Genomic DNA, 15,603 nt, shown 5'->3' on the forward strand with positions numbered 1-15,603 from the left:
GGCTCTCGCACAAAATCAGGAAGATGAGTCACCCTGCCACTTTTTATTGATGAGCCCCGCGACCCCTCGGACTCGTTCACTCGCGCACTCTCAACCATGTCCATCGATTTGCCTGCCGAGGAGGAGCTCGTCCTCAAGCGGTGGAAGGAGATCAATGCCTTTCAACGCCAGGTCGAATTGTCCCGCGGCCGCAAACCCTACACTTTCTATGATGGCCCGCCCTTCGCAACCGGTCTGCCGCACTACGGCCACCTGTTGGCCTCCACGATCAAGGATATTATTCCTCGGTATTGGGCCATGAAGGGCCACTATGTTGAACGGCGCTTCGGCTGGGATACCCATGGTGTGCCCATCGAGTATGAGATCGATAAGAAGCTCGGCATGTCCGGTCTGGAGGCGGTCCAGAAAATCGGCATTGAGAAGTACAACGAGGAGTGCAAGGCGATTGTCATGCGATTTGCCGCGGAATGGCGCGAGACCATTGAGCGATTGGGACGTTGGATTGATTTCGATAATGACTACAAGGTTAGTTCTCTCTGTGTCACTCGGGTTGTACCTGGCTAATCGGTGGATTCTTGAACAGACTATGAACTTTTCGTTCATGGAATCGGTGTGGTGGGTTTTCAAGCAGTTGTTCGACAAGGGTCTCGTTTATCGGGGCCACCGGGTCATGCCGTACTCGACGGCGCTCAACACCCCGCTGAGTAACTTCGAGTCCCAGCAGAACTATAAGGACGTGCAGGACCCTGCGGTAGTGGTGACATTCCCGCTGCTGGATGATCCGGACACCTGCTTCTTGGCCTGGACTACTACCCCATGGACGCTTCCCTCCCACACCGGTCTTTGCGCCCACCCGAACTTCGAGTATGTGAAGATCTACGACGAGGCGACCAAGAAGCATTACATTCTTCTCGAGGCTCTACTTCGAACCATCTACAAGGACCCGAAGAAGGCTAAATTCAAGATCGTCGACCGTCTCAAGGGCTCCGACATGTTGGGTTGGAAGTACGAACCTCTCTTCGATTATTTCTACGAGGAGTTCAAAGACACTGGCTTCCGATTGCTGAATGGTGAATATGTCACCGCGGAAGATGGTGTGGGTATCGTCCACCAGGCGCCTGCATTCGGTGAGGACGATTACCAGGTCGCTCTGGACCACGGTGTTATCAACGAGACTCGTCATCCGCCCAACCCGGTTGACGAGCAGGGCCGCTTCACGGCCGAAGTCCCGGACTTTGTTGGACAGCACGTCAAGGCTGCTGACAAGGCCATTATCAAGCACCTCAAGGCTGCTGGCCGTATTCTCGTGGACAGCCAGATTACTCACAGTTACCCTTTCTGTTGGCGATCGGATACACCTCTGATCTACCGCGCTGTGCCCTCGTGGTTTGTGAAGATCCGCCCCATCATTCCGACCATGCTTCAAGGTATTGAGGAGTCCCACTGGGTTCCCTCTTTCGTCAAGGACCGGAGATTCTCCAGCTGGATTCGCAATGCCCATGACTGGAACATCTCCCGGAACCGTTTCTGGGGTACACCGCTTCCCCTGTGGGTCAGTGATGACTTCCAGGAGGTTGTCGCAATCGGAAGTGCCGCAGAGCTCAAGGAACTGAGTGGCTACGAAGGTGAACTGACGGATCTGCACCGTGACAAGGTGGACCACATCACCATCCCAAGCAAACAGGGCAAGGGTGTTCTTCGCCGTGTGAGCGAGGTGTTCGACTGCTGGTTCGAGTCGGGCAGCATGCCCTATGCTTCTCAGCATTACCCCTTCGAGAACAAGGAGCATTTCGATAAGAGCTTCCCAGGTGACTTTATTGCGGAGGGCTTGGATCAGACCCGTGGCTGGTTCTACACTATGACCGTTCTCGGCACCCATCTGTTTGGTAAGCTGCCATTCAAGAACTGTGTGGTGAATGGTATTGTCCTTGCGGAAGACGGCAAGAAGATGTCGAAGCGTTTGAAGAACTACCCGGACCCCAACCTTGTCATGGAACGGTATGGTTCAGATGCTCTTCGTCTTTACTTGATCAACTCACCCGTGGTTCGAGCCGAACCCTTGCGCTTTAAGGAGTCAGGTGTCAAAGAAATTGTCGGCAAGGTTCTTCTGCCATTGTGGAACAGCTTCAAGTTCTTTGAAGGCCAGGTTGCACTCCTGAAAAAGTCCTCCAACATCGAATACGTCTTCGACCCCAAAGCTGAGGAAACCAACACCAATGTCATGGACCGCTGGATCCTGGCCAGCTGCCAGAGCCTGCTCATCTTCGTCAACCAGGAGATGGCTGGCTACCGTCTGTATACCGTCGTGCCTCGCTTGCTGGAGCTGATTGAAAACACCACGAATTGGTACATCCGTTTCAACCGCAAGCGCCTCAAGGGTGAGAACGGTGTGGATGACACTCTGCATGCGCTGAACACCCTTTTCGAGGTCCTCTATATCCTGGTCCGAGGTCTCGCCCCCTTCACGCCCTTCCTGACCGACAACATCTACCAGCGCCTCCTCCCCCACATCCCCGAGTCGCTTCGCGGCGAGGACAGCCGCAGTGTTCACTTCCTTGCATTCCCTGAAGTACGGCAGGAACTCTTCGATGAGGTTGTCGAGCGCCGAGTGGCACGGATGCAGAAGGTCATCGATCTGGGCCGCATCTCTCGTGAGCGCCGGTCGATCGGCCTGAAGACTCCTCTCAAGACACTAGTAGTGATCCACAAGGACCAACAGTACCTGGATGACGTGAAGTCCCTTGAGGGCTACATTTTGGAAGAGCTCAATGTCCTCGACCTGGTCCTGTCGTCTGACGAGGCCAAATACCATGTCCAGTACAGCGTCAATGCCGACTGGCCGACGCTGGGCAAGAAGCTGAAGAAGGAGGTCCAGAAGGTCAAGAAGGCTCTGCCTTCCCTGTCAAGCGATGACGTGAAGCGCTATGTTACGGAAAAGAAGATCCTGGTCGACGGAATCGAACTGGTCGAGGGTGATCTCGTCGTGAAGCGCGGTATCAAGGAGGACGCAAACTCTGAAGGCATGGAGACCAACACCGACGCGGATGTCCTGACCATCCTGGATGCAAACCTGCATCCCGAGCTGGCGCACCAGGGTCTGGGCCGTGAGATCATCAACCGTGTCCAGCGCCTGCGCAAGAAGGCCGGCCTAGCTCCCACGGACGACGTGAAGATGGAATACTCCGTTCTATCCGATCCAGACAACATCGGGCTCAGCGAGGCGTTCAAATCTCAGTCCCCGGCTATCGAGAAGGCGGTGCGTCGGCCGCTTGATGAGCGTGTCGTTGCGGATGGCAAGCTCCCCAGCGCTGATGAGGCGGGCACTATCTCGCAGGAAGAGCAGGAGGTGCAGAACGCGACGTTCTTGCTGCGGCTGGTGAAGTTGTAGAGTGAGTGGTTATAAAAAGACGCATTTAAGTACCTTGGTAGATAGCAAGTCTACATTCTCACTTTTTTTCCCGTTGTTTTGATAATTAAATGGATTATGCTTATTATGAGTCTATAACAATGAATTCCTAGATACTATACAATGCCAGTTCGTAGCGCCTATACTGCCTCCCTAGTAGAAAAACCTTGATGGTTGAGGCATCGAACAATAATGCCTACCCGGATGCTCGTCGTGGTACCATTTGAGGGTTGGTCCCGCGAAGAGCTTGATTCATTGACCGGACAGGCATGGTATCAAAAATATCCTTGCAACAAGACCTCTCTACTAGGTCTCCAAGCCCAAAGAGATTGATTTAGGAGCTACACCTCTAGCCCTTCTTGGATGCGGCCAGATAGCAGTCCTTCAGCCGCAGAAACTCCTTAGCGCACATGTCCTTGTGGACGGAGTTGTAGTCCGCGACCACGCACTTGCCGTATGCCGCCGCCTAGCAATATCATCAGTGGAGTGGTCTTGCACAGTACATCATCGTATACACACCTCCGTGGCACACTTGGCCGTGGCCTTTGCAAATTTCTCGACCGGGCGAGTTTTGGTGGGCATCTGGAGATTCCCTCGCAGGTGAAGAGAGATAACTCGAGGATCAGGTTACCTAGGCAAATCGTGTGCAGTGGATCTCACTGACCTAAGCACAACACTCCCCACGTGATCACTCAGCATGCCTTCGCGACACCCCGAGAACCAACCAAACAAAACACTGCAGTCGCGGGCAACAGGGCCTTGATTTTCATCTCTTGTAATTTTCACATCCCGGAGTGCAGAGACATTGTACCGGCGCATGTTTATCCTTCATGACTGGTTCGCGATGATTTCTTTGGCCCGTGTCCATGATCCCGATGCGACAGACGCGCCGTAGAGTCGCGAATTTTCGATGCCTCCGATATCCTCCCAGCGCCGGGTCCTGACCGAGGAGAACTCATCGCTCTCGGATGATGGTATGAGCTACTCTCTCTTTGTGCCTTGTATCGCTCTAATCCATTTTCCTTACTCTAGATGTTGGTTTCCTCTACCAAGTCGTCATTCGCGCCGAAGGCAAACCCGAGGTTGAGCGGCTCCCGTTTCGCGCCCTCTTTGAGGCATACGATGAGGTTATTGGCGAACATGGCGCCAACGCAGATCCAGGCCATGCGTGTCTGCGGTTCCTATTCAAGATGGGCAACAAAGGCGTGCGGGGAGAGACGCTCTATGACAAGTTCGAGAGTGCGCTGCAGCAGATAGGGATTGTTCTGGAGCTGGGCGACGATGGATCGACCGATCTCAATGAGACCCATGCTGAAGATGCGTCTTATTCGGCGACTGCTGCGGAGAACCACGTCGTCGAGCGCGACGACTATGCGCCTGCTGATAATGGGATATTCCCGACGCCGCAACGACGCGCATCATTCAACACCACACTGGATATCGGCGAAGATGTTACTCAGAGAAGCTTTGTGAACCGGCCGAGTTCTCGATCGTCCATGTCGCGACTTGAGATTGGGAAACCCGAGTTTTCCAAATTCAAACTATCTCCGAAACAAACGCGCGATTCCATGCCGCCCACCTCGCCGGATCGAACACAGTTGATTGCACAGTTTCTGGAAGTTGGTCGTCGCTTGATGAGCAGATTCGACTTTGCGGAGAAGAAAGATGCGAACAAAGGGCTAATTAACGGGTTGGAGGCGAGATCGGCTGTAGATCATGATCGGTTCAAGAGAATGACAGCAGCTTCACAGCATCGTCGGTCCCCTTCGTTTGGCTCGTTGGACAGCTCTGCGTCTGATGAGGCAGAGTCGCTCATGTCACACCCTGTGGAGCATGATGACTTTGAGATGGAGGAGGCACCGCCAGAGTTTTTATATCGACCACAGCTCTCAGATCTCCTTCGGGACGCTTCGACATTTAACATGTACCGCCAACGAGCAATCTGTCGCCGGATTCTAACACTATGGCTGAAGAGAGCGTTCCAGGCTCAGCAGGTCCGCCAGAATATGGAGTCTGTTGCTGTTCACCGTGACCGCGGCACCCTTCTCCGGCAGGCCTTTGATCCATGGCGAGGCATCATCCAGCACAAGCGTCACACGGCCCGGACGGAACGTTTTTTCAGACACTTGGAGGAACGCGCTGGACGCGCTCGAGATCTCTATCTGATGACCAAGGCTTTTACTCACTGGGCGCAACTGACGTCGGAAGAGGTCGCTCGCACATCTGCTGCACGTCGGCATGTGCTTGGCGTGAAATATTTCAATGCATGGCGCGAGATCACCGCCGTCAATGAGCTGAAGGCACAGCGATTCGCATTGCAGAGACCATTCAATGCCTGGCGGAAGAAAATCCAGGATCTGGAAATTGCCAAGTCGAAGGCGGTCGCTGTCCATGACAAAAATTTGCGAAGTAATGCGTACTGGCAGTGGTTTTGGTGTTTTTATGAAACCCGTGCTCCGGTATGGCATGACCATCGACTCAAACGGCGCGCTCTTCTTTATTGGCTTCGCAATTTCCGAATGAACAGAGAGCGTGAGCACGAAGTTATCGTCCAAAACCGAAAGTTGGCACAAGGATGGGCGCTTCAGGTTTGGTCTCAAAAATCAAAACGGGTTGCTTCTGCCCAGCAGGAAGCGGAACTCTCACAACGGTACAAGGCTCTGCGAGACACATTTGACGAATGGCAAATCCAGTCGAGGTTGGCTCCCGCTGCTTCTCGCGTGTCTGATATGGTGAGCACGAGGATTCTTCGTGGTGCTCTGTCACATTGGGTGTTCAAGGCCCGTATGGCGAATCAGGCAAATGAAATAGACCGATTCAGAGTCCAACGCAATGCATGGACATCTTGGAATGACACGCTCCGCTCCTTGGCTCTTCGCGCACGAATTGACGAACGGCTCAAGATGGAGGCTATGTACAAGTGGATTCTGATGGAAAGATTCCAGCTGATGCAAAGAATACGCGAGCAGCGCATCAAACGCGAGATATTCTCCCGGTTTGTAGCAAACACACGAGACACCTACACTCGACTGCTTTTTCATGCGGAGATTCATGAAGATCACCATGCGGAGGACCTGATGCGATCCAAATTCGCAATCTGGCGGGACCAAATGTTGCTTCAGCGCGAAAGAGAGTATGTCGCGTTTGAGTTCTATGCTCCACGACTAGCTGAAGAGTCTCTTGCAGTTTGGCGTGCGAAGCATGCAGAGGTGGTAAAGATGGAGGGCTGGGCGAAAGACGCTCGATTCTACTTTTTGATGAAGCGTCTGATGAAACAATGGCACCAGGCAACGCGGGACTCGGCCAAACGACGGCGGCAGGAGGCATATGCTAAGATCCGGCGGAAGATCAAAATCAATCTTGCTTCCAAGGCAATGGACGTCTGGAAATCGCGAACTCGACTCGTCATGGACATGGACCAACAAGCGGGAGAAGTGGACCGCGCGAAAATGTTTCATCTTGGATCTGACCTCTTTGCTCTTTGGCATGAAAAGTCCGCCAAAAGAGTACAGGAATGCCGCGATGCTGATATCTATTATTTCCGCCAGGTCGCCTTCGACCAGCTGATGCAATTGTCCGAGACCTTCGTGATCCATCGAGAACTGGAAGACCAGGCAGATCACTTCTACCGTTCGCGTGTCCTCCGCTATGCGGGTTCCTCTCTTCGCAAGCTTAGCCTGCGTGTTTTCCAAATAAAGAGCACCGCTGAGACCGCCGAAGCAATGAGAGAACGAAACCTGCGCAAACACTCCCGAGGCATGTTCCGCTACTGGGTAGAAAATATGCGGCTGAAGCTCGAGGCTCGAGACTCCCCTGGTCCCGCCTTGACACCGGCGCAATTTTCTAACTTCGGAGACAATGACGGCGCTGGATCGGCGGCTCTGTTCGATCCCTGGTACCAGGACCAGGCGGAAACGCCCTTCAAGCTCAGCGATTTCACCACTACCTCCCAGGAGCCAGTCTCCGCGTCTGCAAGCCCTCTGGCCACTCCCAGCTACATGAACTCCCCATCCAAACGAGCGGCGCGTGCACGAGCTCTCGCGCAAATGTCCACCACTCCAGCCACACCACTACGCACACCATTTGCCAGCCGTCTGCTTCGCGTCAATTCAGCAGCAGCGTACACAACATCTTCACGGCGACCACGCACAGGCCGGAGGAATTCGATAGGAACCAGTGTCCGGTTCGTGGACGAAGAGCTCCCCGAATCTCCCACCGAAGGGCGCAGATCCGCCAATCGACGACCTTGATCTTTCCCCCCTCCCAAATTTTGTACATCATCAACCACTATACATGCTCGTCTCTCTCCGCGCATTTGTCTGCAATCTTCTTGTCTCATGGTTTCGTCTTGCATCCTCAGGCGCAGCATATATCCAGCGGGTTGGATAGGGTTTCTGGTTCTTTTAATATTTGTCGGGGTATTGGGTATACAACTTGTCGTTTTGGACATGAATGAATGAATCAACTTATGACTATTTAATTAATTCGTAGTAGTTGAACACTGTATGCTGTTGGAGTAGAGTCGCACTGAGTGGATCCCCGAGTTGCCAGCTCTCCCGCCTTCGACTCTCTGGCTACAACAACTAACTCATTTACCCCCACCCCCTCGAGTACCCCGGCCAGGACTCGACACCTCGTCAGCTATCGCCGCACATCCTACCCGCATGGTTCTCCTTCTGACCATGGTGTAACACGCCCTCCAACCAAGCGCCCGACCTTGAACCCCAACCGTCTCCATGCGAGCGGTCCTGCCGGGGCGGCCCCCAGCCAAGCTCCGGTCGTTCAGCACGGCGCTGTGGGATGGCCTGCGCGTTGTTGTAAGTGTCCTCAAACACTCTGGCGGTGCACTGCAGCTTTGAGTTCTTTGATTTCCGTTCTGTCGCTGACCGCTGCCCTTGCCCGTTGCTCGACAGGCGTACATCTCCGGCCACGCGCTGGTCATTCTCGGCGGCCCGCAGACGCTCCTTCAAACGATCTACGTCGATGATACGGACTCTCTCGAAGCGGTAGCTTTTGATGAGGCTACGGGTAAGATTGCTGTGTGTGGGGGACCGGATGTCTTTGTTTATCAGCCGTATGGCCTCAGAGGCGAGACCTTGAAGGTGTGTATACCGGAGTCTCATGGAGGAGAGACAGCGTTGGAATATGGGATCAGGTCTGGGCTAACATGTCGCTTTATGCAGTGGTCTCTTGTTCATACCTTCCACGCCAACGATGACGACGAACCGATCTCCACTCTATCGTGGGGTTCCCCGAACGAGCTCCTCGTAGGCAATTCGTGCCTCACGCTTTGGATCTTGGATGAAAAGGAGGATCCGCGCCTACTTTGGAAACGGAAGCTTGCGACTCCGGTCAAATTCGCGCAGTTCTCTCCCGATGCGTCGCTGGTGGTGACCGTCGGGCCGTACGATCGTTTCGCGAAGGTATGGAGACGGCTCAGCTTTAGTGCAGATGAAATCCGATTCGAGATCTCGTACCTACCCCATCCAAATCTCGTGACGGGGTTGCACTGGCGCTTGCCCTACCACCGGGAACAATCTGTCGATAATGTCTTATACACCATGTGCGCCGATAACAAGATTCGAGTGTGGGCAGTTACGGATCATCATGCGCTTTCGCCCCTGCAATTCTGGGCGGATATTGATATGAATGCTTCGGTTCAGCCTAGAAATGCTTCCGAGGAGGATCAAGGCTCCCAACGACGGTATGGGTTCATCTTGGACAGTCGCGATTTCTGCTCTGCTACGGAGCGCGCGGTGGAAAGAAACACCGGGAACAAAGGAAATCATGCCTTGGAGCATCTTATTGAAGTCGCGAACAAGAGCCCGGAGATTTGTGTGGTGATTGACGGCCAGGGTCATATGGCTGCTTGGGCTTTGGAGGATGTCGGCTCCAGAGTCAAGACCAATATGAGTGTCTTCAACATCCTGCATGTGGAGGGTTTGGAGTTTGGATTCTTGCCTGGCCTCAATAAGGGGGAGGATTACGCTCAAATCCATACGTTCCAGAGCACTACTTCGGATGACACGCTCAGCATACTCGTCCATCATTTTGACGGCCGTATTGAATGGTACGACTCACATGTGGACGTTCTATTTGACCCAGCACCACGAAAAAACCGAATCATCCCGAAATCATCTTGGACTGGACATACCGCCCCCGTCAAGAAGATCGTTCGAAACGCCACAGGTGACACGCTCGTTTCGCGAACCAGTGAGAATAAAGCCATGGTTTGGAAGCAAAAGCGTCGGGGCAGCGGATCATCCCTGAGCCACAAGAGTGTGCTGCTCTCGGACGAGCACATTCATCGGACCTGCGTGATTGAGAATTCCAATCTTTTGGTCAATCTCCACCACAATGGGATTTCGCTATGGGACACCAACTCCTATCACGCAAAAAAACTCGCCTCCCTTCCGTTTACACTATCAAGCAAGCCACTATGTGTGCTTCCGATTCCAACAGAAGCAGGTACTGGTGTGTCATATATTGCAACTATTGATGCGAACATGGATGGTATCGCGTGGGAAATTCGATGGCCTGCCCAAAATGGCGGCCTCAAGAGCGAAGGGGATCAGTGCCAATTGCGGAAGTTTTGCGACTTCAATATGGGCTTGAAGGAAGATCTGGCATACATCCTTCCTGTGGATCCCGCGGGCCCGAAGACCAAGACATCTGGATTCTTCGACACGTTTTCTGCAGATATTGCTCTCTCCTACACGCACAGCGGAGTCGTTCGTACCTGGACCGCCAAAGTCGATCAGGAAAATGCCCAGGTTGAGTGGCTACTCAAATCGACGGTCGGGACAGGCATTGAGAACCCATCTTTGGCCAGTGCGAGTTCTATCCGGAAAGCTGCATTGGTGGACTCGGACCGGACTCATCTCACAATCTGGGACACGAACAACGCCCAGCTGGAATTTGAAGAGCATTTTGCCCAGAATGATATCATTCGAGATCTTGACTGGACATCCACCCCTGATAAACAGTCCATCCTTGCCGTGGGTTTCCCCCATAAGGTTGTTCTCCTATCCCAGCTTCGGTATGACTATCTCGACTCTCGACCGTCGTGGACACAAGTTCGAGAGATCTGGATCAGAGACCTCACACCGCACCCCATCGGGGATTCTTGCTGGCTGACAAATGGTCATCTGGTCATTGGCGCCGGCAACCAGCTATTTGTATATGGTAAGGACATTGATGTCGGGGACCGGCTTGTCTCCGAACTTCGCATGCCGTCTCGTGGCTTGCCATCAGTTGACCTGTTCGACCTTGTCAGTCGTATCAACGGACCTTTACCCGTCTTTCATCCACAATTCCTGGCACAATGCATTCTGTCTGGGAAGACAAATCTGGTGCATGCTATCTTGAGAAATTTGCATCGGAAGCTGAAGTTTTACACGGAAGGTGATGATTTGGATGGCATCCTAGAGATGCCGCTCGAAGATTTCTACGAGGAGCAAGACGTAAGAATCTATCTATCTGTATTTTAGAATATGACGCTGACAAGAGCAGGCCCCTCAGCAAGCAGCATTGAAGGAGATGCGCTCTTCCTATGTTGATGCTGTCGAGGACGAGATGTCCACTGTTATGGATGAAGCTTCCGCGACAGCACTCAATGAGAATCTAGCACATGTAGCATTGCCACAACTATCAAGTCATGAACAATTCCGCCTGGCGGATATCATCGAGTGCGTTGCAACAGTTGAGAAGCACCGAAGATCGATGGATGACAATGCAGCTCGCTATCTCCTTTTCTTTCGACAGCATATGCTTCGACGAAGTCAAGGGGTAGCAAATAAAGACACCGTCTCCTGGCGAGAAATTGTTTGGGCTTTCCACAGTGGCAGCCAAGATATTTTGACCGATCTTGTTTCGCGGCAGTTCAATGGCAAGATGACGTGGAAGGCTGCTCGCGAGAGCGGCATCTTTATGTGGCTCTCAGACCCGACGGCTTTGGTGAGCATTTTCCGTCCTGTATAGATCTGATCTAACCATGCTATTATAGAAAGCGCAGCTTGAAGTCGTGGCACGAAACGAGTATACGAAGACCGAGGAACGCAACCCTCTCGACTGCTCTCTGTACTATCTCGCGCTCGGAAAGAAGAATATCTTGCAAGGCTTGTGGCGTATCGCACATTGGCACCGCGAACAAGCAGCCACTCAGCGCCTGCTAGCCAATGACTTTAAAGAAGCTCGGTGGAAGACATCTGCCCTCAAAAATGCCTATGCATTGCTAGGCAAACGGCGATTCGGTGAGTGTTGACTGTTAATGTTGTTTTTCAGGTCTGAGCTAATGTGCAAAGAATACGCCGCGGCCTTTTTTCTTCTTGCTGACCACCCTCGCGATGCGACCAATGTCCTCATGAACCAGGTTGGGGATCTGCAGCTCGCGATTGCTATTGCACGAGCTTTTGAGGGAGACAGCGGGCGTGTCCTCAAGGAAATATTGGAAGAGAGGGTCCTCCCCGAAGCAGCTACAGGAGGAAATCGGTGGATGGCCTCGTGGGCCTTCTGGATGCTCGGACGACGGGACATGGCTGTCCGGTCTCTGATATCTCCCGTTGAAACTCTTCTCTCGCCAGCAACCCCAACCTCTCCCGGTAGCCCGGGTCGAGTTCCTCTCCAATCCAAATCCTATCTCTCCAACGACCCAGCTTTGGTCGTTCTCTACCAACAGCTCCGCGAGAAGACCTTGCAAACCATCAAGGGTGCATCTCAAGTTCACCCGCGAGAAGAATGGGACTTTGTCTTACGCAACGCTAGACTCTACGACCGGATGGGCTGTGACCTTCTCGCCCTCGACTTGGTCCGCCACTGGGAATTCCTGCACCCGCTGCCACCACGAACTCCAGCGCATGTACAGGAGAACGGGGTGGATTACCGGAAACTGCTGCGTCGGCGGAGCAGTCTGGTCGTCGCCGATATGCCAGTGCGACGACCCGCAGTTACTACTACCCCGCAGGTGCCGAAAGCTGAGACCGAGGAGGATGATCAGGCCAAGCAGCAACCGCAGAAACCCAAGCCGCCACCGACCATGTTCCATGAGCCGGATGCCAATTCCCTGCTTGATAGTTTCGGATTCTAGTTTAGGGTCTCCCACATTCCGCTGTACTATTTATGGAAATATTATATCAACACGAATTATCTAAAGAGATCGGAGTTCAGGTAATATGGAAGCACCTTGGTATAGTTCCCACGTTCATCAAAATCTAGTGGATAGCGCGGTCGTAGGTCGAGAGATTGGAGTTTGGGGGAGTGAAAGTGCGTAGTGCCAAAGGATACAAAACAATGAGCTCTTGACCATTCAAGAACCTTTTTGCGTAGGCTGAGGTCTGAACCTAACAATCCTGGCCTGATCTCTTTCTTCATGCATGCATGGTGGCTAGACTCTCTGTATTGGGAAACATAGCGGGCCATTCCGAATTTGGTAATTGTAAACACAAGTGGAGAGAGAAGTTGGTCGAGTGGATGAGAAAGCATTGTACCTTTCTCAAATATTTATATATTTATAAGGAAACCCCCCCCCCCCGCAGAATCATCACCATCGTTGCTCTTAGAATGAAGTACACTCATTTTGTCATTCGTCTGTCTAGAAATCCGCTGTCGAACCGTAGGCGCTTACTACCCAGAGAGCAGTTGGTATTACCAGTCCCGCGCAATCAACGAGGCAGGTCTATCTAAGACCCCCTCTTAACATAACTATATTGTGACGTTTATTATCGTGGTAAACTTGGAGGATGTGGACCAGGTTGAGACAGTGCTGTGCGTAGGATGAAATGCTCTTGGTTGGAAACCCGCCAGCCATCAAACATCAGTGTCCGGCTGCTGTTCCCAGCGTCCAACTATTTAAGAATACACTGCATCTTATGACTAGGACAATTCTAGCAAGGATCAGAATAGCGGTCACATAAGAGTCCGAGTCCATCGGATTATGTGGTTTCGATGAAAACCCGGTCGTAGCGAGTTAACGGGAACTGCCCATCGTCCGTCCCTTGCAAAATGATCGAGATAGTTTGACCGGGCTTCGCGTCGGTCGGGATCGTCACGGTTGCCCAATTTTGATCATGCTGAACTATACTCACCGTTTCTGGGTAGGTGCCTTCTTCGAAGTACTGCCACCAGGACGTAGTGACCTTGTCGCCATCCGGATCGCGAGCCGAGCTGGTCAGCGTCACGGTCCCCCCAGGATGTCCTTTTACCGTACTGCTATTCAGGATCTCAACCGAGGGCGCATGATTTCCGTCATGGTACTCCGGCGTCACTGTCCACTGCATGCGAGCCGCAAAGTCGTTCTGGACGGCCGCCATCCAGCGGTCTGTTGTGTAGTTGCCAACTTCGGTGCCAGTCTGGTTCTTCTCGCTGTCGACCATCACCCACAGATTCGGTGATGTGCTGTTCTGCGTGGCCCGGCCGCCCCAGCTCCCGAGGTTCGGGTTCGCTGGGTCCTGGATGCCGGTGCTTAACAGAGGATTGTACGCCACGTTGTCGCCTTCAGAGAGAAAATCGTACGGAGCAAGCGGCTTGCACCAGCCAGAGGCCGCTTTGGCTGGATTGCCGAAGATGTCCTCCGGGTCCCCGGGCATGTGTTGACCGTCAAGCCAGGAACGATAGAGCCTACCGTACGGCCCCATTTCGACGAACGACTTAATCCAGTAACCGCTGAAATACTTGAGATCGTCAGGCAGCCCACGAACGTTGCCCTGACCCAGATTACAGTTGTAGCCCCAGGTCGCATAGCCGGTCGACATCTGCTCGACGCGTATCTGCGGCCATTGCAGAGCAATGTAATCCGTGTACGTGTCGTCCTGAAAACCACTGGCCATGATGACAGCTTTACGGGAGACGGTATCCTTAGTCCGCGCCCACTGCCGCGAGCCAGAATACCGCTCCTCGATTGACTTTAGAGCACGCGCGATAGTATTGGTGCCGCCCCAGGCCTGCAAGTATAACGGCCGCGGGTCCTCATTCAGCAGCAGCGATCGGATAAGATCAGAGCCGTCTGTGTCATGAGCCATCTCGCCCTCGAAGTCAATATTGCCGATTTTGACCACGGGCAATAGCTCCTCCGCCGTCGGGTATAATGGATCATGGCGGCGTAGATTCGGGTGCACCTGAGCGTACGCCTTGAGGACAATATCCTGGATGGTCCGCGTGCCAGTCCACCGCAATTCCGTGCCATTGCCATTGCCAGCCCAGTGATAGCGGCTAGATGTATAGATGATGCCCTGCGTGTCGAGTTCATTGGTGTAGAGTAGGAATCGGATCAGCGAGGCTAAGTCGTCCTGTTCCATGTCAGTCGTGACAACTGTGCGCAGCTTTGCCGACCCCTTGGTAAAATGTCCCGCGGCGACGGGGAGTGCGGTGGCCAGCAGGCCAATTGCGAACAGACGGGAGACAAGAAACCGCATGTCGGATGGCTTGATTTATCTGAGCGGATTTGCAAAGGGAGAGACTCTCGTCTTCAACTGTACAGTTCTTCATTCTCGGGTCCTTAGCAATTCAGGCTCTACTTTATAGTCGTAACAATACCACACTTGAAGATCCTGGAATTGTCATATTGGGCAATACATTCCCCTTGGCCGTGGAGGAGTCCCCACTTTAGTCCGTATTAGGATGATTTAGCCACTCCATGCTTCACAAATGCCATTCTAAACTCCGCGGCCATTTTTGGGGAACCTGCGGAGTACTGCAGCGCTGTTGGGGGTCCGACTTGGGTGCGAGTATCTCAGTTTCTTTTTGCGACATTTTGTGGCCCTTATTTTGTCCGCGAAGAGTACTTGAATTGGCGGATTAGAACGCGGCGGGGTTGTAGTAAAAGGAAGTTTCTCATCCGCTTGATCGCATACCACCCGCCCGTTTTTGTAGAAAACTTGTAGATCTTTGGAGTAGAAACCAGGACAGACCGATCTCAGGACATATCGTTTAAGCAATGCAAACGAGACGGTCGCAACATCATTAGATGGCCTGATCTGATTGAAACAACCATTCACACGGCAGTCATCGCATCGAGTTGCAATTTGATGGTACTCCAACTACTCCGGATGCTTGTCTCCGTCATGGTGGTAAATAGTCTGCCAGTGTTGGAAATCTGACGATGTCTACAAACCCTCAGGAACATCATAAGTTCTTACTCATCTCGAATCCGAGGTCGCCACACCGGGGCCTGATGATGTCAACGATACCTGATTTAACGAGAC

The 15,603-nt window shown here is 52.9% G+C and overlaps 5 protein-coding genes across 5 annotated transcripts; 3 read left to right on the forward strand and 2 right to left on the reverse strand.

Moving 5' to 3' along the window:
- Positions 1-96: 96 nt before the first annotated feature.
- On the forward strand, positions 97-3,388 carry N7510_002845 (isoleucine--tRNA ligase ILS1; the record flags this gene model as incomplete). The annotated part of the gene is made up of 2 exons (XM_056974772.1): positions 97-525; positions 584-3,388. The coding sequence occupies 2 exons, from the start codon at positions 97-99 to the stop codon at positions 3,386-3,388; spliced, it is 3,234 nt and encodes a 1,077-aa protein (XP_056834728.1).
- Positions 3,389-3,755: 367 nt separating this feature from the next.
- N7510_002846 (uncharacterized protein) lies at positions 3,756-3,988 on the reverse strand (the record flags this gene model as incomplete). The annotated part of the gene is made up of 2 exons (XM_056974773.1): positions 3,756-3,872; positions 3,926-3,988. The coding sequence occupies 2 exons, from the start codon at positions 3,986-3,988 to the stop codon at positions 3,756-3,758; spliced, it is 180 nt and encodes a 59-aa protein (XP_056834729.1).
- Positions 3,989-4,316: 328 nt separating this feature from the next.
- N7510_002847 (Sfi1 family protein) lies at positions 4,317-7,656 on the forward strand (the record flags this gene model as incomplete). The annotated part of the gene is made up of 2 exons (XM_056974774.1): positions 4,317-4,380; positions 4,439-7,656. The coding sequence occupies 2 exons, from the start codon at positions 4,317-4,319 to the stop codon at positions 7,654-7,656; spliced, it is 3,282 nt and encodes a 1,093-aa protein (XP_056834730.1).
- Positions 7,657-8,142: 486 nt separating this feature from the next.
- On the forward strand, positions 8,143-12,491 carry N7510_002848 (uncharacterized protein; the record flags this gene model as incomplete). Its single annotated transcript, XM_056974775.1, has 6 exons — positions 8,143-8,223; positions 8,320-8,508; positions 8,590-10,869; positions 10,919-11,362; positions 11,412-11,658; positions 11,710-12,491. The coding sequence occupies 6 exons, from the start codon at positions 8,143-8,145 to the stop codon at positions 12,489-12,491; spliced, it is 4,023 nt and encodes a 1,340-aa protein (XP_056834731.1).
- An 844-nt stretch (positions 12,492-13,335) lies between these two features.
- N7510_002849 (DUF1593 domain-containing protein) lies at positions 13,336-14,814 on the reverse strand (the record flags this gene model as incomplete). The annotated part of the gene is made up of 1 exon (XM_056974776.1): positions 13,336-14,814. One exon carries the CDS (start codon positions 14,812-14,814, stop codon positions 13,336-13,338), a length of 1,479 nt encoding a protein of 492 aa, XP_056834732.1.
- Positions 14,815-15,603: the final 789 nt, after the last annotated feature.

Source organism: Penicillium lagena, assembly GCF_028827675.1.
Source record: "Penicillium lagena strain IBT 129212 chromosome Unknown utg000002l_segment0_segment0, whole genome shotgun sequence".
Taxonomy (NCBI): domain Eukaryota; kingdom Fungi; phylum Ascomycota; class Eurotiomycetes; order Eurotiales; family Aspergillaceae; genus Penicillium; species Penicillium lagena.